Genomic DNA, 27,278 nt, shown 5'->3' with positions numbered 1-27,278 from the left:
ATGTAAGTATGAGCTTCTGTTTTTTATTATATTTATGGATGCCCCCTCAGAAAAATATGCAAAGGGGTAACTGGCTTGGAAATGGGTATTTGTGTGTAGTAAATCTCACGAGTTTTGCCTATTGAAAGCTTCTCTCAATGACAGTGCATCTGTGAATGTTCGCTGATGTTGAAGTTGATGCTTTTGGAAAGTAAAATGCAAACACTGCATGAAATATATTTTGATGTTAAAGATAGTAAGGTATTACTGGTTCTTCCACATAAGACTGAGTGACTTTTAACTCAGTGAAAAGTTGAATTCATTTTTTTCTTTTATTTAATCTTATTTTTTCTTACTGCTTTTAAAATTCCAAGTTGATAATTAATGCCATTGAATTAATGCTGCTGAACACTTATTATCCATGCCCAACCCTAGTTCACATACACAGTGCTTTTTCAGGAATTAAATATGAATAAAAGTGCAAATGCAGGTCCCTCAGCTTAATTTTTAGTTAAAGGGATAGCCTGTGGGAAGTCATTTTAGAGGAATACTTTTGGCTATGTTTATTTTCAAACTCAGAGTCTGAGTAAGCTTGAAAACAGTATACAGTTGTGTGTGTGGTTTACCCCCTTTTTGTTATTTGTTAATCCCGGTCATGTCATTGGTAAAGTATGACAAAATCGTGTTTTTAAAAAATTATTTCAAGATATTTGCTTCAGAGTTTGAGAAGCTGTCAGGCATTTGACTTCCTTAGACTTATTTCACTGTAGGGTGGGTGGGGGAATATTTCTAATTTCCAAAATGTGCTTTAACAAAAAGGTCAAAATGAAAAACTGTTCTTGTTATTGGGTGGATGGTTAAAGGAAATGTTTAAAACTTGAGTAACAAAAAATGAGCTCAGTGAACCTTTGCATGTTTTGGTATGAGTTTACTAAATAACCACAGACTGTCAGGGTATCAGCGTGGCAGGGGGCGTCCATTTACAGCACGGACGAGTCTGAAGAGAGAATAAGGTAAGATTTATGATTTCTTTCTATTCTTCCCTTTTCATTATTTCACTACTCATACCATTTTAGTCTCCATTTCCTCTTTCTTCAGTCTGTGTCTTAAAATACATATATGTGTGTGTATCTATTTACCACATATATAATCTTTTAGAAATGCATTTAGTATGGACCAGATTCACTCACTTTTTCATTTACTTAGAACAAAAACTTTGAATGAGTTCTGAAAGAAATTATTACTTACATAAGTGAAACTATACACCTAAGAAATAAGTAGTGCAGTGAATAAACAAGAGTAAAAAAGTTGAGGAATTCTACAAAAGAAATTATTGGAACAGCTAAAGTCTGTAAGTATTTATCTCAGAAATAAACAAATTTCTTTATAAGTGTATGACACTGAGGTAAGTGTTATGTAGTCTAGCCTCATTTTACAATTAAAATTTTTGTAATCCATTAGAACTGTTTGAAAAATTAGAATTGCCCCTTTAAATAGCCTTTAGTTTCTGTCCTCTTTCTACCATTTCTTTTTCTCTTTCCTTTGTAATCTCAATGTATTCAGTATTAGCTTTGCCTGCATTCTACTTTCGTACAGACTGGCACAGCAGCTGAATATATTGATTTTTCATGCATTAGCTTTTCTTTCATAATCCTATCAGTTCTCTGATCCATGAGCAAGAGAAAAAGAGTATAAAAGGTAAGATTGCTTTTTAAAGTTGTTTTAAATGCTTTACATGACTGAGAAAAGAAAAAATGAACATTTTATTGTTACAGTTTAAATTTCATTTCAGTGACTCTAAACATGGAACCAAAGAGATAAATGTGTTGTTTTTGTTTTGTTTTTCCTGTTTGGGGTATTTTTTCTTCTTCTGAGTTTGTATAGAAACCGTGTGGTGCGCTGGTAATCTTGTGAGGGTACAAACTTGGTCTGACTTTGTTAATTTGGTTTATTTGTGAACCATGTACTTGCTCTTCCTCCCAGAAACATAGCTTGTAGGCAAGGTTAATCCAGTGTTGGCGATCCATGTCCTAACACAGCATCTGTAAGTTAATACACAATCATTCCTTCCCAGGATGGATTTATCACTGTTGATATATTTTTATTGTCTTATAGGCATAATGGGCACAAATATATTGCTTTTACAGTTAAGTTAAAATTTTTGCTTGAAGTGAGTGATTTTTCAAACTTTTGAATTTGGTGGGCTGTCCATCTTGTAATGGTGGGAGTAAATGTTTCCACAGATAGTGAGGCAGATCTTGGTTGAATTTACCTTGCCTTTTGGAGGGTGGGCATATTAGAAGACATACTATTTAGTTGTGTTACAGTGACCTGACTCTTCTTCTCCACCTCCTTTTTAAAACCCTTAATCACAACCTTTAGGTAGTGGGAAGTCATGGTTTGAAATTAGTATCCATAATCCCACTGATTTACAGAAATTTATAATGGGAAGAATCACATTTTTGCTAACTGATTGTCTTTTTAGAACTCTATAAACCAACACATTCTTCATGATCATTTTAGTTATATAATCATTGAGTGGCTAGCCACACTTGACACAATCTCCCAGCATCCAAGATTGGAGATTCCTGGTCTGTGTAGAGTATATGGTTTTGCACGAAATCTATCTAGTCTTGTGATTGCTTCAATTTAATTTGTCAAGTAAAACCACAAATATTTAATAGCAAAGTACCAGTGGTTTTTTTTGTTGTTGTTAATATTGGGCATTGTGCTGGGAAAAATCTGAATATTGGAACTACAGATTAACTCTAAAAGTACTTTTATTGGTTTCTAGAAACTGGAAGAAGAGAAAGGCAAAAAAGAAAAAGAAAGACAGGAAATTGAGAAAGAACGGAGAGAAAGAGAGAGGGAGCGTGAAAGGGAACGAGAAAGGCGAGAACGAGAACGAGAAAGGGAAAGAGAACGTGAACGAGAAAAGGAGAAGGAACGGGAGCGGGAACGAGAACGGGATAGGGATCGTGACCGGACAAAGGAGAGAGATCGGGATCGTGATCGAGAGAGAGATCGTGACCGCGATCGGGAAAGGAGTTCAGATCGGAATAAGGATCGGAGTCGATCAAGGTAAGGCTTTATAGAAGTTATTATTTTCGTGATAGCTTTCATTGAACTGCAGGTTAGCACTCTGTAGGACGACTTAACATTTATGTGATGAGGACTTCCTTAGCCACAGAGCATGCCTGGCTTGCTGTATAACGTATGTAAAACATTGGTGAAAATAACAGTTTTAATTTTAGGATTACTTTCTGTCTCAAGCCAGTTTTTACAGACCCAGAACATATCAACTGTCCATCCAGTGCCCTGGGCAGACAGAATTTTGTTGTCTTTTTGGGCCGTTGGCCTTTTTCTTCTAGTCACCGTTTCATGGAGGTCCATTATACTGGGAAGTCAGTTCTAGTTTTAGCCTCTGGTGTCGATTTGGTCCTGTAGCCCACTGCACGCCCACAACTCACCTCTTATAAGTCCTAGTAATCTCATCTTTTTGTTTTATTTAGAAATTTTTCTTAATTATATTGATTTCAGTTGATTGATCTCAAATTCTTTAAGAATGAGGGAGCAAAAATTAGCAAAGGAAGGAAGAGGAAGAAAAGGGAGAGTAGAAGGAGAGAAGAGAGAAAAGCACATCTTTTTTTTTTTTTTTTTCAAGCTAGTTTTCAAATACACATTTTTGGCTTGCAGATTTTCCATCTGATTGTACCTGAAGGGAGGTCCCCTTTAAGTCAGTTAATCAGTTACTGGAACTGGAAGTTTAGTGCTCTTAATCTTTAGTGGGCATTAAAATTCTTCTTTTCCATCTCCCCTGGAATAACCAGTATCCTTTTGACTATTATTGAGCATTTTACATATATAAAATAGTGTCTTTATACTTATACTACAGAACAGTGTATTTTTTCATATATACTATATATTTGTATTTAGATTCATGGCATTATATCATATACTGCAATTTGGTTTTATTGTTTCAAATTAAATATTTGAGAACTTTTCATTGCTCCTATAGTTGTAATTTATCCATGTAACATGACAAAATGCTCTTTTCTCCGCACCCTTTATCACCTTCATTCCTTGACTACAAGTGAAATAAACTATTTTTTAATATGTTCATTAGCCTTTGTATTTCTTTTCTTTTTAAAAAAATATATTTTTATTGATTTCAGAGAGGAAGGGAGAAGGAGAGAGATAGAAACATCAATGATGAGAGAGAATCATTGATCGGCTGCCTCCGGCATGCCACCTATTGGAGATTGAGGCTGCAACCCGAGCATGTGCCCTTGACCAGAATTGAACCCGGAACCCTTCAGCCTGCAGACTGACACTCTATCCACTGAGCCAAATCAGCTAGGGAAGCCCTTTGTATTTGTTATTTCCAGGGTTTCTTGGTTTATTTTCTGAGATACCAATATGCATTAACACCGAATTCAGAATTTGGGGCTAGAATTCTATTCTGTGCCTCTGATGAATATAAAGGAGTTTACAGTTTTGCAGAAATGAAATGCTGAATTCTGGCTTGTCTGTTTCATAATATATGTTGTTCTCTACCTTGGTTTTTAAAGGAAAACAAAAAGAATGACAGAATTTTAAAAATCTTTTTTTTATGTAGAGAAAAGAGCAGAGATCGTGAAAGGGAGCGGGAGCGGGAAAGAGAGAGAGAGAGAGAACGTGAAAGAGAAAGAGAGCGTGAACGAGAAAGAGAGCGTGAAAGGGAACGGGAGCGAGAAAGAGAAAAAGACAAGAAAAGGGATCGAGAAGAGGATGAAGAAGATGCATATGAACGAAGAAAACTTGAAAGAAAACTCCGGGAGAAAGAAGCTGCTTATCAAGAGGTAAATTGAGGAAATGCTTATATTGGTAAAGTTGAGTACTTAGTAGCTTATGCAAAAATTTTAGAACCCTGTGTATATTTTTAAAGCTCTGACAATTTCGTTTTTAGCGCCTTAAGAATTGGGAAATCAGAGAACGGAAGAAAACCCGGGAGTATGAGAAAGAGGCTGAAAGAGAAGAGGAAAGGAGAAGAGAAATGGTAATAATCTAGGTTAAAAATAAGTGATTTTTAGATATAAATGAGGTCAAATCGTTCCTAGCATAATATTATTTGTATATATTTCAAATAACCTTGAGACACTTTCAGTAACCAAAATCTTTATTCCCTTCTATTTTTCACATTTTTGCTACCTATACCAAATTATCTTTTGGTATTCTTTCAAAGTAAATCTGTCATAGAGTAATATATAAAATGAGAATTTATAGAACGTTCTCTGATTAAGAATCTGCAACATTTTTGAATTTGAAGAAGAAGCTTTGATATTCTGTATTGGTTGGTACATTGGGATGGATGAGAGTGTCCTGAGAAGACTTCTGGTTTTATAAGACTTCTGGTTTTATAAGTCAAAATTGTCTTTATATAACATTTATGGATTATAGGTTTTCCTTCGGTTACTATTTATTCTTTTTACTATATAATACGTAATCATAAAAAATACGTCTTTTTTTCACATTTGCTTTGTTTGATAAACTGTAACAGTGAACAATTGGTTTAGGTTGTTACTAAGTAAAATGTCAAAAATATATTTTATCATAGTATTTGCTTCAGTAGTATGTTCCATGTGTTCTGTCTTTACCAGAATTTCATGAAAGTTTCTTTATCTCCAGTTTGGAGATTATTCTTCCAAAAACTTCACTGAAGTTAGGAATCTTCTTCAAATAGTTTTGAACATGAGACATAGAGGGAATTTTTGTAAGTAACCAAAAGGGTGCATGCAGCAACTAGCTAGATAGTATGGGTGTTCTGAATAGTACATCCACTAATGTCATAGAATTATTTAAAATACTTCTTATTTCCCTGGATTGTAGCTCCCGTTCTAGAATTTATTTTTCATCCCTAGGTTAGAAAGTAGGAAGAGAATAATACAGTAAAAGACGTAATTATTTGAAGAAATAATTGTGGAATAGGTTTAAAGTGACTTTTGCTTCCTATAAGCAAATCCGAAACCTATCTTTCGAGAAAAACATTTCCTATTAATTTTTTATTTGGAAACTTAGCAGTTATTTGCTTATTATAAAAATGTTCCAGTAACAGAAACATTGGATGTAAAAAGTGGAAGTTTCTGCACTCTTATGGAGTGATAACTTACGTTTGTTTAAGTATTTACCTTGTGGGCCCTCCTGTGTTTTATTTAGATATTTGTATTGTCATTGCTACTTGATAATCTACTTTTATTCATTTGACAAATTTTGAGTGTACATTATATCCCAGCCTTGTGCTAAGTACTGGGCATACAAGAATAAACAATGCTTCTAATTTTGAAATAAGTGGGTAATATTGTCAGGGAGATAAGGTACTTACTATAGCATGTGTGAGAGTGTTTAAGATGGTAAAGGTGTGTTCACAGTATTTTTGGAGTACAGAGAGAGACTGGGGGAGGAGCTGGTCATAGATAAATGATTAGATTGGGGAAGTCTTTATAGAGGTAACATTTGAACTGGATGAAGTGGTTAAAATTTTACTGCAGTCAGAAACCTACCATTACCTGCTTTGTAGTTGTTGATATAATAGATGTAGATTATATATGTATGCATATATAATTGTTAGGTTTAACTGCTATTAAGTATAATATTTGTTGTATATTTGAAATTCCAAAAGTAGGAATAAGAGGTTTGTGTACTCAAAGTGAGATAGGCATTACCTTTAAATTGATGCATGAACATGATTTAAATTTTTAACCCTGCATTTCACAAAAAGTACTTACAGTATCATTTACAAATGAAAATGTGTAAAATATTTTTATTCAGTTAACAAATTTAGTAAGATAACTTTCAGTTTTGTTTACTGATTTGCTTAGGTTTCATTAATTAGAAGATAATTACTGTACTTTGAAGATTATATTCAGGGAACAAATTTATTATAGCATACTGTCGGTGGTTTTTATTTTACAGATAAGTCCTAATTCTGACTTGTCTTATGAGTAAAAGACAAAAGACATATACTGTTATTTACATTTAACATATGAAGTATATGAGAATTATAAAGTTCAAATGGTATGGATAAGAAAAATCTGTTCCCAAGAAAGGGGGAGGGTGTAACTTAAATGACTTTTATGTTAACTTTGCACACTTTATCCTTTCTAGGCAAAAGAAGCTAAACGACTAAAAGAATTCTTAGAAGATTATGATGATGATAGAGATGATCCCAAATATTACAGGTAAAGACCTTGCTTTATGAACTCATACTTTTAGCATTTCATTAGGTATATTTTCCCCTTGTCTACCAGAGAGTGCACGTTCATTCAGCGGAATAAAGAACGAAATCTTCATATTCCCTCTTGTAATCGCACCCATAGCTGATATGCTATTCTGGAGGGGGTGGTTGGGCAGTGGGGGAAAGCACTGTTGGCAAAGGATTGACATTTCTATGTATCTTTGGCGGGCGGGGGGGAGGGGGAGGAGGGATAATATAGTATTACAAATTTTTCTTCATGTATTTTAAAGAGGTTCAGTTTTTATAGCAAGTTATAATTGATCTTTATGACTGTCTGGAGTGGTCTAGAAATTATTTTCTTCAAGGATTTAAAGAATGCCACACAGTAATCTGAACCACCCTTCCATCCTCCTCTCCCAACCAATTGATATATTATTGTGAAGTGAGAGTTGGTGAATCCTTTGCCTTCCCTCTTCTCTTTGTTTTCCACAGCGTGTCTGAACTACTTTCATTCTAGCACTTATGGCATGGTGGTAAAATTGGTTTTGTTTGGCTCCCTGTACTCCATACTATAATTTCCCTGAAGATAGGGGTCAGTATTTTTATTTTTGAAAAATCTCTCATGTGCCTCATATGATCCAGACATGTAGTAAAGGCATTTAATATGTAGGTAAGCTTAATATTCAGGCGCTAAAACATCAGAATTAGCAAATTAAATGGAAAGAATTTCAAGAATTTGATTATTTGGAAAATGCAAAAAAGTGAAATTTTTGAATCATAAAATAGCAGTGTATAATTTCAACATTCTGAGGTATAATAAAGTGCTATATGGAGAGAACCTCTGCTTTCTATTGATTCTGTACTACTAGTACTTTTTTCCACAGGGAAATCATTTATTTTAATTGAAGATACAGATCTATTATTATTGCTTCTTGTGTTAATTTTTCACAGCTTAGCATCCAAGCAAACATAGGTTATGTTTTGGGGTTTCCCTGTGGAATAGGCACAAAATGAGAACTTCCTTTTTCTCTCAAAGCTACTTTTCTGCTTGATTTAGATACTTATTTAGAATGACTTAACAATGAGGCATGGTTATAAGTGACAAGACAATGCTTACTTATTAAATAGTAACATGTAGAGATCACAATGTCTGCAGATACAGAACATTAAGGGTCTTTTGTCTTTTAGAATGCAGTTTTAGTATTGAAAGAAAGTGATTTTGGAGACATCATGTGCAATAATTGATGGTTTGAGTTTTAAATATGTCCTGTTTCGATTTCTTTTGCAGAGGAAGTGCTCTTCAGAAAAGATTGCGTGACAGGGAAAAGGAAATGGAAGCAGATGAACGGGATAGGAAAAGAGAGAAGGAAGAGCTAGAGGAAATCAGGCAGCGACTTCTGGCAGAAGGGCATCCGGATCCAGATGCAGAGCTTCAGAGGGTGAGTTACTATCACATAACAATATTTTAAGATCATGAAGTCATCTTTTTAAAAAAAATATGTTTTTATTGATTTCGGAGAGGGAGGAGAGGGAGGTAGAAACATCAATGATGAGAGAGAATCATTGATTGGTTGCCTCTTGCATGCCCCACACTGGGGATCGAGCCTGCAACCCAGGCACGTGCCCTGTCTGGGAATTGAACCATGATCTTCTTATTCATAGGAGAATGATGAGAAAGAATTTCTCATCTTAGTGGTTGATGCTCAACCACTAAGCCATGCTGGCTGGGCCTTTTTAAAAAAAATTTTTTATTTTATTAAATTTGTTGGGGTGACAATTGGTAGCATGTCATCTTAAGCCGACTATGATGTGGTTTAGTTTATAAGGGAATATACTTTTAGGCACCATGAGTCTTGTTATTTTGGGGAGGTTATTACTACTTTTTCTTTCTATTATTGCACAAATAATCAGTATTGGCTCATTCTAAAAATCTTTCAGATGTTTTATTCATTTATTTCTATGAAGTATTATGTTAAATGAGTGTCTTTTAATGACACTTAGCTAGAAACCTCTTTTTACAGTGTGCTTTTGTGGTTTAAGTTTCTTCTGTCACTATCAACCTAAATATTTTGTTTCCAAAATAAAAATGTTTTTTTATGAATAGTTTGTCATTTGAAAGGAAAAGACTATCATAGGACATGGCATACCTCATGCTGATTAGGAATAGAGTGTGTCATACAAAGTTTTTAAAATCTGTTGCATGTTATTAACAGAAACTATGTCTTACATGTCCCTTTTATTTTTCAAAATGAAATAGTGATCTTTTTTCTGTTGATAAAGTGCTTACATGAGTAAATAGAAAGCTTAGACAACATAGAACACAATAATGAGATTAAAGACCACCTGATTTCTATTAGCCATTTATAATCATTATAAATGAGTAGTTACTTTTTAAATGTTACCACACAGGTCACATATACTCCACTCACACATAAGTTTTATAAGTGGGATTATCATTTACATGCTGTGTTTTGGTGCTTTTAAATCAGGTGTAATCTTCCACCCAGAATTTTACCAATTTATAGCCCTTATGCCTTTTTTCATACTTTCACTATTGTGGCATATTGTTAGTCTTGTAACATTTAGGTTGTGATGATTTTATTTTTTAATTCTGTGTCTACCAATGAATTTGAATTTTAATGTTTTCTTAGAGATATATATATATATGTTGTTGTTGTTTTTTAATATATTTTATTGATTTTTTTACAGAGAGGAAGGGAGAGGGATAGAGAGTTAGAAACATCGATCAGCTGCCCCCTGCACACTCCCTACTGGGGTTGTGCCCGCAACCCAGGCACATGCCCCTGACCGGAATTGAACCTGGGACCCTTGAGTCCGCAGGCTGATGCTCTATCCACTGAGCCAAACTGGTTAGGGCCTTAGATATATTTTTATTTTCTATTTTTGTTTCATGCTTAAAATATTGATCTCTTCATCTAAAAGTTTGTAATGCTCTCATGATTATTTTTTATTATCTTTCATAATTTCAGGGGGAATGTTCATATTGTTATAGGCCTTAAGAGTCCTAAATTCTTTCCATTGCCCTGTTTCTTTTGTTTGTGAATTCATAAGTGGCTACTACCCTTAGTCATTAACTAGAAAGAAGAAATAATTGTGACCCGGCTGATGTGGCTCTAGATTGAGTGCCAGGAGGTCATGGTTGGATTCCCGGTCAGGACACATGCCTAGGTTGCGGGCTCAATCCCCAATAGAGGTTGTGCAGGAGGCAGCCAGTCAGTGGTTCTCTCTCATCATTGATGTTTCTTTTCGTTTCGTTTCGTTTCGTTTTCCTTCCTTCCTTCCTTCCTTCCTTCCTTCCTTCCTTCCTTCCTCCCTTCCTCCCTCCCTCCCTCCCTCCCTCCCTTCCTCCCTCCTTCCCCCCCATCATTGATGTTTCTATCTCTCCTCCCTCTCCCTTCCTCTCTTTAAAATCAGTAAAAACAAAAAAAAGGGAAAGAAATGATTGTGTATGTCCAAGCTGAGGATTTGTGTTTCCTCTCATGTATTGTCTATACTGTTCTGAAATAAAACTTCTGACTATAGCCCTAACCGGTTTGGCTCAGCTGATAAGAGTGTCGGCCTGCGGACTCAAGGGTCCCAGGTTCGATTCCAGTCAAGGGCATGTACCTTGGTTGCGGGCACATCCCCTGTGGGGAGTGCGCAGGAGCCAGCTGATCGATGTTTCTAACTCTCTATTCCTCTCCCTTCCTCTCTGTAAAAAATCAATAAAATATATTTATAAAAACAAAACAAAAAACTTCTGGCTATAGTTTCTTTTCCTTTTTTTAATCTTTACCCAAGGACACATTTTTATTGAAAAAAAAATTTTATTTTTTTTTTGAGAGAGAGAGATAGAGAAAAACATCAATTGGGTGCCTCCTGCACCCACCCTGAATGGGGATTCAACCCGCAACCTAGTTATGTGCCCTGACCAGGAATTGAACCAGTAATCTTTTTGGTATATGGGATGACACTCGAACCAATTGAGTCACCCAGCCAGGACTCTGGTTATAATGTCCTTAATGAAATTATAAAAACATACTTTTCATTTTGAATTAGTGAGCTATTTATTATGTATTTACCTTTGTTAATCTGAAGTTTTATATAACACCACTGAAGAATATTTGTAAAACCTTTTTTTAAATTTTCGAAGTATCTCATCTACTTTACAGATTTACTTAGCTTTCTGATTATAGAAGTGAGCAATGTTTTCCACTATTCCTAATGAAAAAAAAAAATAGAGATTTTTATAAAGATAACTAGAGGCCTGATGCACGAAATTCATGCAAGGGCCTTGGCCCTGGCCCCCACTGCTGCCACGGCCGGGGGCGGGGGTGGGGGGGAAGGGGCTCTGCCACCTCTGCTTCATCCCTCCCCACTGTGGCTTTGTCTGGAAGGACATCCAGTCAAATTAGCATATTATGCTTTTTTCATTATAGATACAAAACAAAAAGCCAGTTGAATTGAGTATAGTTGTGGTCTGAGTTAGATTATTTTTTTTCTTTTAGATGGAACAAGAGGCTGAGAGGCGCAGACAACCACAAATAAAGCAAGAACCAGAATCAGAGGAAGAGGAAGAAGAAAAGCAAGAAAAAGAAGAAAAACGAGAGGAACCCGTGGAAGAGGAAGAAGAGCCAGAGCAGAAGCCCTGTCTTAAACCAACTCTGAGGCCCATCAGTTCTGCCCCATCTGTTTCCTCTGCCAGTGGCAATGCAACCCCCAACACTCCTGGGGATGAGTCTCCCTGTGGTATTATTATTCCTCATGAAAATTCGCCAGATCAACAACAACCTGAGGAGCATAGGCCAAAAATAGGACTGAGTCTTAAACTGGGTATGTTAGCATTTATTTCCTTTGTCTTTATTTTTCCCTCTGCAAACTCCTGAATTTTGCCTTAAGGAAAAATAAATATGTGCTGCTTGGTAGGTAGATAGAAAAAATTCAAAAATGCCTTTCTAGCTCACTATTGTTTTCATAGTTCTACTAGTGCTCCTATATCTGCAGCTGCCTCGAGTTCTGAGAAGAAATGAAAAGTTAAATTTTCTAGCACTTGTGAGTAGTGAGTTATTTTTTACAGTTGGGATCTTTCTCTGAGACTTGTGAAATGATATTTTGCACTGCTTTTGAGGGGATGGTGGGTTATAAAATGTAACATTTCAAGATAAAGTCATCATGCTAATAGAGTGTTTTTACTATAGGTGCTTCCAATAGTCCTGGTCAACCTAATTCTGTGAAGAGAAAGAAACTCCCTGTAGATAGTGTCTTTAACAAATTTGAGGATGAAGACAGTGATGATGTACCCCGAAAAAGGAAACTGGTTCCCTTGGATTATGGTGAAGATGATAAAAATGCTGCTAAAGGCACCGTAAACACTGAAGAAAAGCGCAAACACATTAAGAGTCTCATTGAGAAAATCCCTACAGCCAAACCTGAGCTTTTTGCTTATCCCCTGGATTGGTCTATTGTGGACTCTGTGAGTAGTAAATTGTATTTCACCATTTTATTGTAAGTGGTTTTGAATATAGCATACAGATTCAGTTGATGCCATTAATGACAAGTAGTGATGATAATGTAGCTGGAATCTTGACATTGCTGAGAATTTAGTAAATTATTGGGGAAATTAGTGGTGGTACTTGAAGTCTTCATAAATTAGAAGTAAATATATCTTGATATGTACCTCTCCTAGTGTGAAAGATTATATTTTAATGTTATGAAAAAACCACAAGTTTGTAGACTTTTTTAAAGTGTAATAAAAATTTTCTTTACTTTAGTAACCGTCCTTTATTTTTCAGATATTGATGGAACGACGAATTAGACCTTGGATTAATAAGAAAATTATAGAATACATAGGTGAAGAAGAAGCTACATTAGTTGATTTTGTTTGTTCTAAGGTTAGTCTTTTTCTCTCTCCATCCGCAACATTTGTTTCATACTTTAAAATGTGGGACATTTTCGAAAATATAATACCTTGTAGGGTTAAGTCCATGATAGTTTAGTTTCAGTTAAGAGATTCATGGCTACTTAAATGAATCCCTCCACCCTATTTCAGACCCCTAGGCTGCATGCTTTCATTTCAAAGGGTCAAAGAGGATAGAATTGCTGGCTGCTGCCAATTTTGCTCTCTCCCTGCCCCCTAAGAATGCCTTGCCCCACCCCTTTCTTGTCTTAATGGTTAGAATGGTATTGAAGTACAGTTGAGGTGTTGTGGAGATAGCTGATAGCTTGTCTTATCAGTTTCTTTGTCAATCATCCATCCTTTGGAGGAGGAGTAAAATAGTTTTCGTCAGAGCATAATTTATATATATAAAAGCCTAAGTGACCATTATGACGGAACAACTGGTCACTATGATGCTCACTGACCACCAGAGGGCAGACTCTTAATGCAGGAGGTGCCCACAGCCAATCTCCCCTGGCCAGCCAACCTCCCGCAGTCCCTCCCCTTGTCCCTCCTCTACTCCCCCCTCACTGGCAGGCCCTGGTGGCAGCATGGTGGGGAGGCAGGAACCACAAGGTGGCAGGGTGCCGATGGCGGGGATTGGTGTCTGGCGTTTGTTCCTTTTGCGCCTGGCCCGGTGACTGTTGCCTCCTGACTGTTGCCTCCTGACCCCGCTGAGGCCTTTGAACCCTGGGCTGGGACAGGGAACTGGGTGTGGGTGGTGGTGGACATGGCCCCTTTCCCAAGGAGGCCAAGAGCTGGCTCCCTCTTTGGGGCCAGTGGCCAACCTTCCACACCTTGTCGTCGTCGTCTGCCCCCCCCCCGGCCCAGGCCATTGCAGTGGTGGGGCGGCAGTGAGGGAAGGAGGAGGGGGGAGGCCGGGAACCGGGATGGTGGTGTCCAGTGTACGTTCTTTCTGTGCCCAGCCCGGTGACCGTCGCCTCGCGGGCGGCCCCTTTCCCAGGGAGGCCGAGGACTGGCTCCCTCCTGGAGCCAATGTCCAAACTCCCGCAGTCTCTTCCCCCATGTCCTTCCCCCCGGCCGGCAGACCCCAATCGATTGGCCTGGCCCCGTTGGGCCCTGATCCCTGGCAAGGCCTAGGGTCCCTACCTGTCCATGAATTTCATGCACTGGGCCTCTAGAATTTATTGATTGATTACTATGTGGTGGATATCCTCTTTAAACTCCCCCTATCTTCTTGAAACCCACCTTAGAAAAGTGTAAGTTACAAGCATCCCCTAAGACATCACAGTAGAAGTACCATATTTCTATAAAGGAATAACTAATTACATGTAAGAATATGCTATTTTTCTCCCTATTTTAACATTAGGTGTAGCAGATTTAGGTTGCCCTTTACAGTTATAATTATTGTAGCATTAAAACTTGTAAGACTGGATTTGAATTAGAAGACAGATACTATAGAGATTAAGGGCCCAAGTTATGGTGTCAAATTTCCATTCCAGAGAGTGGGATTTGGGGAATTAAGAAATTTATAGAAAGATTCTTCACCCACAAGAAATTCCCATACTAGTTTGAAAGTATCTTAAAATTACTTGACTCTCTTGCTTTTTTGGTTGGTTGATAGGTTTTCATTTATTTTTCAAAATTATAATTTTTTATTTCTTTTAGGTTATGGCTCATAGTTCACCGCAGAGCATTTTAGATGATGTTGCCATGGTAAGTTAGAAATTCAGTGTTATTAATACATTTATTTATGTATGTATGTTTTAAAATACATTTTCATTGATTTTAGAGAGAGGAGTGGAGACAGAGATAGAAACATCCCTGAGAGAGAAACATTGATCGGCTGCCTCCTGTATGCCACCTATTGGGGATGTAGCCTGAAGCCCAGGCATGTGCCCTAACCTGGAATCAAACTGTGATCTCTTGGTTCATGGGCCAACACTCAACCACCAAGCCACACCGGCTGGGCTTATTAACACATTTTTTAATTTATTGATTTGAGAGAGAGAGAGAAAGAGAGAGAGAGAGAGAGACAACGAGACAACGACTTGTTCCACTTATATATGCATTCATTGATTGATTCTTGTATGTGCCCTGATCAAACCTACAGCCTTTGGTGTATTGAGATGATATGCTAACCAACTGAGCTACACGGCTAAGGCTGTTATTAATATTTTAATTAATATCTATGTGAACAGCCCTAGCCGGTTTGGCTCAGTGGATAGAGCATGGGCCTGTGGACTGAAGAGTCCTGGGTTCGATTCTGGTCATGGGCACACGCCTGGGTTTCCGGCTTGATCCCCAATAGGGGAAGTGCAGGAGGCAGCTGATCAATGATTCTTTCTCATCATTGATGTTTCTTTCTCTTCCTCTCCCTTCCTCCCTTGAAATCAATAAATATATTTTTAAAAAATCTATGTGAACAAATTAACTTCTGTATTTGATTTTTTTTTTTAACTTTGTTGGTCCAGAATCTCTTTATAAGCCAAAGTTAAAATTTGAATTTATTAAAAGATTAAGGCACCCACAACAATATATGACTAGACCACATGAAAGTTGGGTTTTGTTTTGTTTTTTTACCAGTCTCTCCCCTCTTCCACTTTTCATGTTTGTGGGTATACATGTAAGTTCTGGACCTATTAATACCTTTAGAGTACATTTATTGAGTGCTTACTTGGTAGAGGATGTGTTAGAAGCATAATAAGGTGGGACATCTGCCCTTGAACTATCAGGAAGACAGGTATACCAATAATGTAATATATTTGCTATGATGGGGATATGTAAAAAGGGGCAGAGGAGATAGAGCATCTGATGGTGTTGAGAATAGGTAGGGAAAACATCACAGGAATTAACCATCTAAATTGAGACTTGAAGATTGTATGGATGTGTTGTCATTTGGACAGGTAATGTTGGAAGTAAATACCAAATTCTCAATTGCATTTTATTTGGATATTACAGTAGAGTCAGTGATTGCATTTATCTAATATTGTGGTTTTGTGAGAAAAAGGAGGAGGAAATATATTGATGGTAAAGGTAATAGAGAGTGATTGAATGGTTTATGAACCCCAAGCTATAGGAGGAAAAGGAAAAACTATTAGAATAGAGCTGGTAGTTTGAATCTGGACTGGTGGGAAATGTATTGGAATAAAACAACTGGAAAGTTACAGAGAGTAGAATGTTTAAGAATACAAGTAGTGGCCTGGCCAGTGGTTGAGCATTGACCCATGAACCAGGAGGTCACGGTTCGATTCTTGGTGGGGTCATATGCTGTGGTTGCTGGCTTGATCCCCAATATTTTCATCATTGGTGTTTCTATCCCTCTCCCTTTCTTTTTCTGAAATCAATTAAAAAAATATATATGTATATGAATACAAGTAGTGAATCAGTTCAGATGATGGCGGGGTGCCTAATATGGCAATTGGACAGATTTTCTGGGGCAGAGTGATGTAATTTTTTTTTTCTTTAAATCCTTCCTTGAGGACACTTTTTAAAAAATATATATTTTATTGATTTTTTTTTACACAGAAGAAGGGAGAGGCATAGAGACTTAGTAACATCGATGAGAGAGAAACATCCATCAGCTGCCTCCTGCACATCCTCTACTGGGGATGTGCCCACAACCAAGGTACATGCCCTTGACCGGAATCGAACCTGGGACCCTTCAGTCCGCAGGCTGATGCTCTATCCACTGAGCCAAACTGGTTAGGGCATGAGGACACGTTTTTATTGATTTTTTTTTTTAAGGGGGTGAGAAACATTTATGTGAGAGAGAAACAACAATTGGCTGCCTCCCACATATGCCTTCCATGTACACCTTAACTTAGTATTAAACCCACAACCTAAGTATGCCCTGTCCAGGAATCGAACCCGTAATGTTTAGGTATACAGGATGATGCTCCAACCTACTCAGTCACCTGGCCAGGGCAGAGGGATTTTTTTAAAATATATTTTTATTGGTTTGTTGGGTTTTTGTTTGTTTTAAATATATTTTTATTGATTTTCAGAGAGGAAGAGAGAGTTTAGAAACCTCAATGATGAGTAAGAGTCGTTGATTAGTTGCCTCTTGCATGCCCCACACTGGGGATTGAGTCAGCTACCTGGGCATGTGCTCTGACCAGGAATTGAGCTGTGACCTCCTGGTTTATAGGTTGGTACTCAACCACTGAGCCACACCAGTCAGGCAGTGTTCTAGTTTTTGTTCTTGGTAGAGTTGTAATCACTTGTAAGTGAGGATGCCATGTGTCAGTGTTAATTCATTTTAATATTTGAAGTATGATGTTAGACTCTTTTTTTGGTGGGGGTGTGTGTGTGGTAATTCTCACCTGAGGATATTTTTCCATTTATTTTTAGAGGTAGTAGAAACGGGGGGGAGAGACGAGAGAGACACATGGATTAGTTGTCTCCCACACATGCCCAAGTGGGGCCGGGGATTGAGCCTGCAAACGTGGTATATGCCTTGATCTGAATTGAACCCAGGACCCTTAAGTCCACAGGCCGACATTCTACCCACTGAACCAAACTGATTAGGTGGAGTTAGACTCTTTACTGGTTAATCATTTATATGGTTTGATTATTTTCTGGTTCATTGTTGATCACAGTGGGAGGAAGGAAACCAATCAACTAGTGTTGCCAACCAGTTTTTTGAAAGCTCATGGTTCCTTCTATTTCTTGTATAAAAGATTCAATTTTTAGCTCAAGTAGTATTTTTTTTCTTATTAAAAATAGGACTTTTTCAAACTGTGCCTTTCCTCATTTTACATAAATTAATGAACTTTTTTTTTTTTTTAAATATATTTCATTGATTTTTTACAGAGAGGAAGGGAGAGAGATAGAGAGTTAGAAACATCGATGAGAGAGAAACATCGATCAGCCGCCTCCTGCACATCTCCCACTGGGGATGTGCCCGCAACCCAGGCACATGCCCCTGACCGGAATCGAACCTGGGACCCTTCAGTCCGCAGGCCGACGCTCTATCCACTGAGCCAAACCGGTATTGGCTAAATTAATGAACTTTGGTTGCATTTTGTGCCTCTATCTGTATTTCCAAGGTACTATTTCCATAATAATTAGGGTTGTAGCATAGTTTTCTTGAACTGCTGGTCAAGTTTGGCTCATAAAAGTTTGAATAAAAGTTTGTCATCATTAGTAAATTTAGGGAAATGTTTCAAACGTCAAAATTTCTGGCTACTCGTAAGCATTTACTGATCACTTTAGGTATTAGGCATTCTTCAAAGCACTTTGTACATAATAGAATTTTAAATTATGAATCAGTGTGAAGTAGCTACTGTTTTCTTCGTTTCATAGATGAGAGAACAGAGGTTCTTTAGTAAGAGGTAGAAGTGGGATTGGAAGCCAAGTAGTCTGACTAGAGGTCCGTTTTGCTTAACTCCTAATCTAAACTAGTAACATTATTCTCCAAACCATGGCAGTGACACCCTGAAGCTTAGTCACAGCTGCCTCCTGTAGAAGGAAGCATGATACTCCATTTTACCTCACTACAGCTCTGGTGTGGAGGGCTGACTGACTGACTACATGTGTGGGATGAGGGCAGGGTACTGAGGAGGACATGGTGCACCTAACTCATGTAGATAGGAAGATAATTTGATTTATTTGTCAAGGGGATATGATCTTTAATTTATTCACTAGTCTTGTGTTCCTTTGTAATGATGACAGTTTTCACTTCCTCTGTTTATTGTATCTCAGACACTGTATTAAATACCTTACATATATTCTCATTTAATATTTAATTCAATGTCACATACATACGGACGCCATAAATATTAAGATGCTAATATTGTTTTGGGGAGGTAAATGTGATACTCTGTATTAAAGTTATTAAGTAATTGTACAACTAGTTCTGCCTAAATTACTGTATTTGTTATAAAAAAAAACATTTGCTTCCCTTAGGATATAGTTTTTCAAAACATGCCTATATGTACTATTTGAAAAGATAAAAGTTAGGATAAAAATTGCACCAAGAACATACTGTGGTGTCAGTATTTAGTAAGCCATGGAATTTTGCTGAATGCATTTTTGTAATTTACATTTCTCACACTAGACAGATTTCCTTTGTCATTTTATTGAAAGTAAATGCTTGTCAGTGGGTAAAAGCCCTTTTTATAGCAGTCACTATTGTTGGGAGATGCTGATTGCTTATCTTACATATGTTGCTCTTTTTTTTTCCTCCTAGGTACTTGATGAAGAAGCAGAAGTTTTTATAGTCAAAATGTGGAGATTATTGATATATGAAACAGAAGCCAAGAAAATTGGTCTTGTGAAGTAAAACTCTGTACATTGAGAGTTCCATTTCAGATATCGTCTTTCCCATCCCCAAAGGACTTTGAAAAATTTTTTTGTCTTCAAAGACATTTGTGAGATCTGTAATTTTTTTTAAATGTAGAAAATGTGAATTTTTTTTTTTTGTCCTCCAATTTGTTGATTCCCTGTGTACTCCCTTGGTTGTAAAGACATCTGAATCCTACCTTGGTTCTCTTTATACTCAACCAGGTACAAATTACTGGTATGTTTTATAAGCCACAGCTACTGTACACAGCCTATCTGATATAATCTTGTTCTGCTGATTTGTTCCTTGTAAATATTAAAATGACTCCCCGATTCTTTTGCAGAATTGCACTTAATATTGAACTGTACTGTACAGGAACCAACATGAACAATTTTAATAGAAAGAATACCAGCCCACATCTATTACCCATACCCCCTTGATCAGAATTGGCAGGCTTTCATGAAGGCATGAAATTTAAAATTAGAGTGTGAAAATTAGGAGACCATCCATTCCTACTGTATCTCTGTATGAATGTGTTTGTGTGAATGTATATATAAAAGTATTTTCCCTAATTTGCTTTGGAGGGCTCCCTTGAACATTTTCTAATTGAAAAATATAATTGTAAAGGAAACATGGTATTGTGCCAATCCAAATGTCTGGGATAATTAGGTTAATAGTCTCCCAGAGCATGTTATTCTCTTACGGCAAGAAACAGTCTGTTGAACAGAATGGGGTTTTCCTGTTGATAGCTGGCTGCTTCAGCCCTTCTTTTATGGGAGTGTGAATCAGTGGTTCCCCTCTCCCCCCCAATCTCATTGTTCAGAAATGAGGCAGATCCTTAGATTGCACTGATTGGTTCTTAGTTTAATTTTGGTGTGCCCCTTTGCTTAAAAAAAATAAAAAGCATAAATGAAAAATACTTTTTAAAAACAAAGATAAAATTAGGCAATTTTACAGACTAGGAAAGTTTGACAAAATACAATAGAATTTCAGCATGGCATTTTATAAAAGTTTACATCTTATTTTTAAGGGTAAAGTACATCATTTAAGGCAGTTACCACTAATTTTTTGTTTTGTAAAGGCTTTATAGCGTGTGTGTGTGTAAGCACACACCTTGTTTACCTCTGCTCATCAAAGTTTAAAAATACATTGATGGTGTTGGAGACACACATGGGGCTTTCTTTATTGTACATCAGAACTTCACCAGGGAGCAAAATTAATTGAAAATATAACAAATTTTAAACAGTTCTAAATATAAAGTAGGTGCAGCTATTTCATGTCTAAGTATTTATTTAAAGATGAAGATTGGGAATAGGAAGATAAAGCCTAACTAAGCTTGAGTTACTAGATTTTTTTTTTTTTTACATCTTAAGAGGACATTTGAAAACACTGTTCTTAACATTGAACCATGACATGGTTCCCTTATGTAAATATTTCAGATATTAAAAATGTATATATTTGATCTCGGGGACTCATTCTTTCAGTCTTATTAAGTAAGTGACATGTTGTAATTGTGCGGTGCATATTAGAAACTTGAAATTCTGGGTTGAATTGATTTGAGTATTACTAGTAACTAAAGGTCAAAGAGACCATTTACCTTATTTTGGATTAATCTAAATGTCTATGGAGATATCCCCTTTTAGTGTTATAATATTTTAAATTCTGGTTTCTCAAGGAAAATTTCAGAAACATGAAATTTACAAATTCATTTACTAGCTTTTTCTCAGATTGACCCTCAGCCTAACATCTTGTTTGAGCTTCATTATGCCTATTTTCTCTTACCATATTACCACTTCTAAGGCATCATATTGGCTGTTTTATTTAGTCAATGTTGGTATTAATTTCTTTTGCTCTTGCTCTTTCACTATATTTATCTTAAAAGGCCCATATCTGGAACCCTTGGGGACACATACCATATACTGCATAACAACTCCAGAGAGATTTGCCTCAGAATCCAAGTTCATACATTAACATTTCTGTGGCAGAGCAGGAATGATCAGTCACTAGGTTAAAGATCATTACATTAATAGCTTACTGTCAGTTAAGTCAGGTTTTACCACCAAGCTTAAACTTTAAGTTTTTCAGATTTACATGTAAAGAATTGGACATGTATAAACTGCTGGGGTATTCAAGTGTTTGGGAGAATACACATAAAATTTCTACTAAATTGCTTGAGCTTTCTAAGTCGTCTTTACCATTTGCCCATAATTGAATTTCAGTTTGGAAACCTTGCTTGATTCATATTGCCCATTCCAGATATAAAAAAGGCAGTAAGCCCTGGCCGGTTTGGCTCAGTGGATAGAGCGTCAGCCTGGGGACTGAGGGGTCCCAGGTTTGGTTCCAGCCAAGGGTACATGCCTGGGTTGTGGGCTAGATCCCCAGTAGGGGGCGTGCAGGAGGCAGACGATCAATGATTCTCATCATTGATGTTTCTATCTCTCCCTCTCTAAAATCAATAAAAAATACTTTTAAAAAAGGCAGTTAAAAAACCAACACGCTTTTTCCTCATTTGACCATATACATAAAATAATTTAAAAAACATGTATGTCTATTTATAGGAGGAAAAGTTATTTTAAGTTTTTTTTAAATGTACTTTTATTGGTTTTTTTTTTTAGAGAGAGGAAAGGAGAGAGGGAGACACATCAGTTGGTTGCCTCTGGTACACACCCTGACCAGGGACCAAACCTGCAACCTGGGCTTGTGCCCTGACCGGAATCGAACTTGCAACCTTTTGGTGTACAGGACAATACTCAACCAAATGAGCCACACCAGCCAGGGCTGACTTTTTTTAAGATCAAACTTTAATGTGCACTGCATCTCTTGGAGGAATCTTGTTAAAGTGCAGACTCTGACTTAGTAGTAGGGTGGGGCCTGAAGTCAATGATGATGCGAATGCTAAAGCATCCAAGGACTACACTTCATTAGCAGTTTAAGGTATCTACTCAGTACCAGTATTTTATCCTAACACTACATAAATGCAGCTTTATTTTCTTTTTAAGTAGATTTTAAGATCATATTTTTATTAATTTCAGAGGAAGGGAGAGGAAGAGATAGAAACGTCATTGATGAGAGAATCATTGATCAATTGCCTCCTGTATGCTACTGGGGACGGAGCCCACAACCTGGGCCTGTGCCCTTGGCTGGAATTGAACCTGGGACCCTTCAGTATGCAGGTTGACGCTCTATACAGTGAGCCAAACCAGCAAGGGCTTTTTAAGTAGATTTTTAAAAGGAAAACATTTTTGAGGCAAATCAACATACCTATTCTGTATGTTCATGAATGTAAAGTAATCTCTTGCAAAAATGTTGGCTGAGAACAACTCTAATAGGCTTCATTCCTAGCCAGTCCCAGAACATTTCCTCCTTACAGAACTTTATGTTGTTAATTTGAATCTTCTCATAGTGCTTTCTGATAAACTATGTAATAGTAGAAGCTAATGATTACTTAGTGGAGAGTGCTGTATCAGGTACTCTTCAGGCACAGATCCTAGACATGGTGGACAAAGTGAGGAAACTCAGTTTGAAAGTCAAAGTGTACTAAACTTACTTTTTTCTTCTTTCATATGGAGTATAACTTTTTTTTTAATGCAAGTAAATGTAAGCCAGGTAGGTATACTAATGTGTATATGAGGCTTATTTACCCGGTTCTTTCTAATGAGTTCTATAAATGTTTTCACATCTATGCAGAAACTGCTGAAAGGTTTTATGTCAAAATTTTTCCTGGTCATATTTTAGCCTTCTATTAATAGTATAAAATTGAGAGATAGCTTTTGCTCAGCAGTAGACGGTGAAATTGATTTGTGAGTACAACTAGATATAAAGGATATGAGAAGGAATCCTAAATAGGCAAAGAAACAGTCTAGATGACAAGAAGAAAACAGAATTCAGATATATGTATTTCAAACCCAGGAACTGTTATTTTCATACTTTAGACCAGTGATTCCCAAAGTGGGCACTACTGCCCCCCGGTGGGCGCTGCAGCGATCCAGGGGGGCAGTGATGGCCACAGGTGCATTTGGGGGCGATGAGTAACTGCTATTAAAATTTAAAATTAATTTCCAGAAGCTGAGTAATATTTTTTCTGGAAAGGGGGCGGTAGGCCAAATAAGTTTGGGAACCACTGCTTTAGACCAAAGTGAGCTTATAATTAACTTTTTTTAGCTTATAATTATTGATAAATGGGTAGATTTTTAAAAACGTTAAATTATTGAAATGTTTATTTGCATTTGAATGCTTATATTTTCATCTTTAACAGATATTCACTTTTCATTTTATTACTTGACTCATAAAGGCCAAATTAGAAATTGGCAATCTAAAATGTGCAGTAAGGAAAGATCTGTAATAAAAAAAGTGTAATATGCTAATTAGACCGGATGGCTGACCTTTGGGACCAAGCCCCTTGCATGAATTTCGTGCATCAGGCCTCTAGTAATTTCTATAAACAAAAATGAGTAAACATTCTCAAGCCATGTTGTTTGAATTAAAGACACTCCCAAGTCTGCCACATCACACATTAATGGTAGCTGACCTTTGAGCAACTCATTGTGTGCCAGATACTCTTAGGTTTCGGGATTACAAAAATAAGCCATTTCCTGCTTTCTGGAAGCTTACCATTTAGGAAGACTGGTTCTTAATTTGGATCCCGAGAATCCCAGACATTTGTTTAAAATGAGGTTTCTCAGGCTTGCTTCACCCATCAGAAGTTTTGATTCAACGAGGAAAGAGAAGGCACAAGCATTTACAATTTTAATTAGCACCCTCTTGACTGGTGCAGCTGATTCACATTGAGAGACCCTGTAGGTAATACAGAGAATGAAAGAAACTTTCGGTTTACGATGCCGTAACTTGTTGGCTTGGAGAACACACACTGGGCCCAGTCAGCATACGCAGAAACTTTGGCCCGGCTCACGACCTGTCTCGGATCCTAGACTACCTCGACTCAAGCGGACACTCCAGGCGAGTTCGCCCAGGTCCCAGGCCGGCTAGAGCGCAGGCTTTCCCCCACTCCGACAATCCGCGCCCACACCACCGGAAGCCCCAACCCTCTGGTCTCTCCCTGCTCCCTCTAGAGCCCACCCCTTCGCCTGCGGGCCAGCCCCCAACGACGCCAGAACCGGAAATGACGACAGCGGTGAAGCCTTTAGGGCGGGGCCTGGGCCGGGCAGCTCCTGAAGCCGAGATTTCACATCGGAAACAAAACAGGCGCTGCTCGCGAAGAAACCTCGGCTGCGGGCGGTCGTAGGAGGCGGCGGCGAGGAGGAAGTAGGTGCGTGACGGGGTGTCCAGGGAGAGAGGAAGGCGCCCCTCATCCAGTGTCGACACGGGCGGCCGCAGGCTCGGCCGGCCCTTTGTCGCCGTCCCGGCCGCGGAGCCGGCGTCCTGGAGGATGGGGAGCGGGGCGCGGCAGGGAGGGGACACTGGAACCCCGTGTGGCAAGTAAAGAGGGGCTGCCCATTTCTCGGGCTCGGGGCGCAGCGTGCGGTCGGGTGGAAGCGAGACCTTCGGAGCCTCGGTCCGGAAGTGCTGATGTCTCGGAGATGTCTGAGGGCGCAGGTGCCGCGGCCGGGATTGGCCGTCCTGACCAGTGGAGCCGGAGAAAGGGGAAGCGCGTAGCGCCCAGCCAGGTTGAGCAACGGAGGAAACTCCACGCCTCATGCCGACTGTCCCGGTCCAGGGGAGGCGAGTGGCACTCAGGGTTAAAAAAGTTCCTCATGTCTCACGTTCGAAGCGGAAAGCAGGGTCTGATGCGTTTGCCTTGATCGGACTGTCCCAAGGCATGTATGTCCGATGCCTTGCCTGTGCCTTACATGTTTGTGTTTTCTTCCCGCTCAGATTGTTTTCCTTTTGGAGGAAAATAATGATAAAGTTAAAAGCATCATTTGTCTGCTTTGAACAAGATGAATAACGTGTCCAAGGTTTACTATGGGAGATAGTATGCATAGTGTACAAATAACTATAAGGCAGAGCACATTGTAAAGGCAAATACATTGGTTGGCGTTTGAGGCAGGTAGAGATCACATCTGCTGAAGGGGATCTTGTTATTTGCATTATCTTTTGCAGTGGGAAGGCTTTCACCCTTGGAGTCGAAGTGGGGAGGACATTGTGACCGTAGGGTGTTCGACAAACAGGGGTCCTCTGGATCTTCCTGTCCAGTGATCCAGCCTGAACGTTAAATGACTGTTACGAAGGAAGATAAAATGGGAAAGTAGATTGGATCCTGTTGCATTTGGCTAATTTCAGTCACCTGCGAAAGCCTATTTCAGTTTTCCTTAACTCATTGGCAAAGTTCAACCAACTTAAGCCCCACCCTCACCCATGTTTAATAACAACCCTTTAACAATGAAAAAATAGGTCTATTTATTGAGTGCATGGATCCTCTCCTCCCCCCACAAAAAATAAATAAATAGACTGTAGAGGTGCCACCTGTCATCTAGTTTTCCATTCTACCACTCCTGGTTCTTGGGTAGAAAGTCCCCACAATTCTGGGTATCCTTTCTTCCGAATGGACACCATTTACTGCTGGATTTTAAGTTAATGGCTGCATGAATTTCCATTTGCCGAGAACCTGAGGATTGGAGTTGGTCTCTGAGAATCATCCTAGCAGAAAAGTTACCAAAATTTATGTAGTTCTCTTCCTCCCTCTCCAGGTTCCCTTGGCTAGTACTCTTCCACTATTACAGGGTGAGACTTCTTGCAGATAAAAATACTGAAAAACCTTTCGAAGACCCCTAATACTGCTTGTCCGGCATGTGTTAGATGCCAGGCAGATTTGGAAGGTGATTTGAAAGTGTGGCACTGTTGTCAGAGCTTTCTTTAGGCACATTAATCTGGTAGTTGGGGCTAGAAGGGATAAGAGAATTGAGGTGACTTTGCATAATCAAAGGAGATATAATGAGAGTTTGATCTTTGGTGGTAGCAGAGGTTTAGAAAGAAAGAAAAACCATGAACAGGACATGGCAGCCGATTGAGCAAGGAATAAAGTATCAAGTTCACAAGGACACTTAAGTTTCGAAAATGGGAGAGCTGGTGACACAAATAAGGAAGTTAGGAGCAAAGCACTATTGTAGAGAGGAAGATGAGGAAGTCCTTTGGGCAGGCCTGGAGCTGTAAACATGAGAGTCCCTTAGACTTTTGAGTTGGTGTTGAAGCAGTGGATGAGACACGCTAGGAGAGGGAGGGACCAGGAGACCCAGGCACAAGCTCAGGAACACTTACACTTAGGGGTGGAAGAGTGAGGAGTCCACCAGCTCAGGAGAACGGAGTGGTGGGAGGAAAACCTCTATGGTTAGTTCAGTGTCACAAAAGCTGAGGAAGGGAGGGAAGCCCCAGGAAGGAAGAGGTTGTCAGGGATTGTCAGCATTAGGCCTGGTGTATCAGAAAGAACTGAAGATTCAGAGCACCACTGTCCAATAAAAAGATAAAGTTTCAAATGTTAATTTTAAATTTTCTAATAAACAAATTTTGAAAGGCAGAAAGAAATAGGTAAAATTAATTTGAATAACATTTTATATAATTCATGACATCTAAAACATTTTGATTTCAACATGTAATTAATATAAAAAGATATTTGTCTGTCTTTCCCTCTAGAAAGTAAGCTCTTTAAGTAAACAGAAGCGTTATTGGATTCAGTAGCATCCCCAGCACCTTTCACAGTGTCTGGGTATGTAGAAGAAACCCAATAAGTGTTGATTAAAGGGTATAATGTTTAGTTTGCACAGTTTCTTAAGTTTCTTAAGTTGATCTAAATAAAGCAAAAGAGAGAATGCAAGCTTTGTTGAATAGCCAATGATTTACAAATTAATTAGATATAAGTAGTCTTTTTTCCCCCATTAAAGATAAATTGTATTCTCCCCATTTCCACAGTGAATTTAAGACAATGACTCAGGGTAATTATATCTTCTATG

General features: G+C 38.2%; 2 protein-coding genes across 5 annotated transcripts in view; both read left to right on the top strand.

Annotated features, from left to right (window-relative positions):
* The window catches only part of RBM25 (RNA binding motif protein 25), a 45,485-nt gene extending 25,779 nt beyond the window's left edge, over window positions 1-19,706 (top strand). For 2 of the 3 annotated variants that reach the window (XM_070417169.1, XM_070417164.1), the window contains exons 10-19: window positions 2,774-3,060; window positions 4,598-4,820; window positions 4,928-5,017; window positions 7,123-7,196; window positions 8,481-8,631; window positions 11,701-12,025; window positions 12,391-12,665; window positions 12,985-13,083; window positions 14,757-14,804; window positions 19,282-19,706. In XM_070417169.1, the coding sequence (XP_070273270.1) occupies window positions 2,774-3,060; window positions 4,598-4,820; window positions 4,928-5,017; window positions 7,123-7,196; window positions 8,481-8,631; window positions 11,701-12,025; window positions 12,391-12,665; window positions 12,985-13,083; window positions 14,757-14,804; window positions 19,282-19,374 (1,665 nt within the window). In that variant the 3' untranslated portion in view covers window positions 19,375-19,706. Of the gene's footprint in view, window positions 1-2,773; window positions 3,061-4,597; window positions 4,821-4,927; window positions 5,018-7,122; window positions 7,197-8,480; window positions 8,632-11,700; window positions 12,026-12,170; window positions 12,245-12,390; window positions 12,666-12,984; window positions 13,084-14,756; window positions 14,805-19,281 lie in introns of those variants that run through there. The other variant, XM_070417178.1, reaches the window with a different exon arrangement.
* A 4,810-nt stretch (window positions 19,707-24,516) lies between these two features.
* Window positions 24,517-27,278, top strand: part of PSEN1 (presenilin 1) — a 67,910-nt gene continuing 65,148 nt past the window's right edge. For both annotated transcript variants that reach the window (XM_070417145.1, XM_070417139.1), the window contains exon 1: window positions 24,517-24,640. The gene's annotated coding sequence lies outside the window, so the exon portion shown is untranslated. The remainder of the gene's footprint in view (window positions 24,641-27,278) is intronic.

This window comes from Myotis yumanensis, unplaced genomic scaffold, assembly GCF_028538775.1.
Source record: "Myotis yumanensis isolate MYYU_CA2020_CCGP unplaced genomic scaffold, mMyoYum1.0.hap1 SCAF_1, whole genome shotgun sequence".
In the NCBI taxonomy this organism is placed as follows: Eukaryota; Metazoa; Chordata; class Mammalia; order Chiroptera; family Vespertilionidae; genus Myotis; species Myotis yumanensis.
Note: the sequence above shows the minus strand (reverse complement) of the source record. Positions and strands in the feature narration are given on the sequence as shown.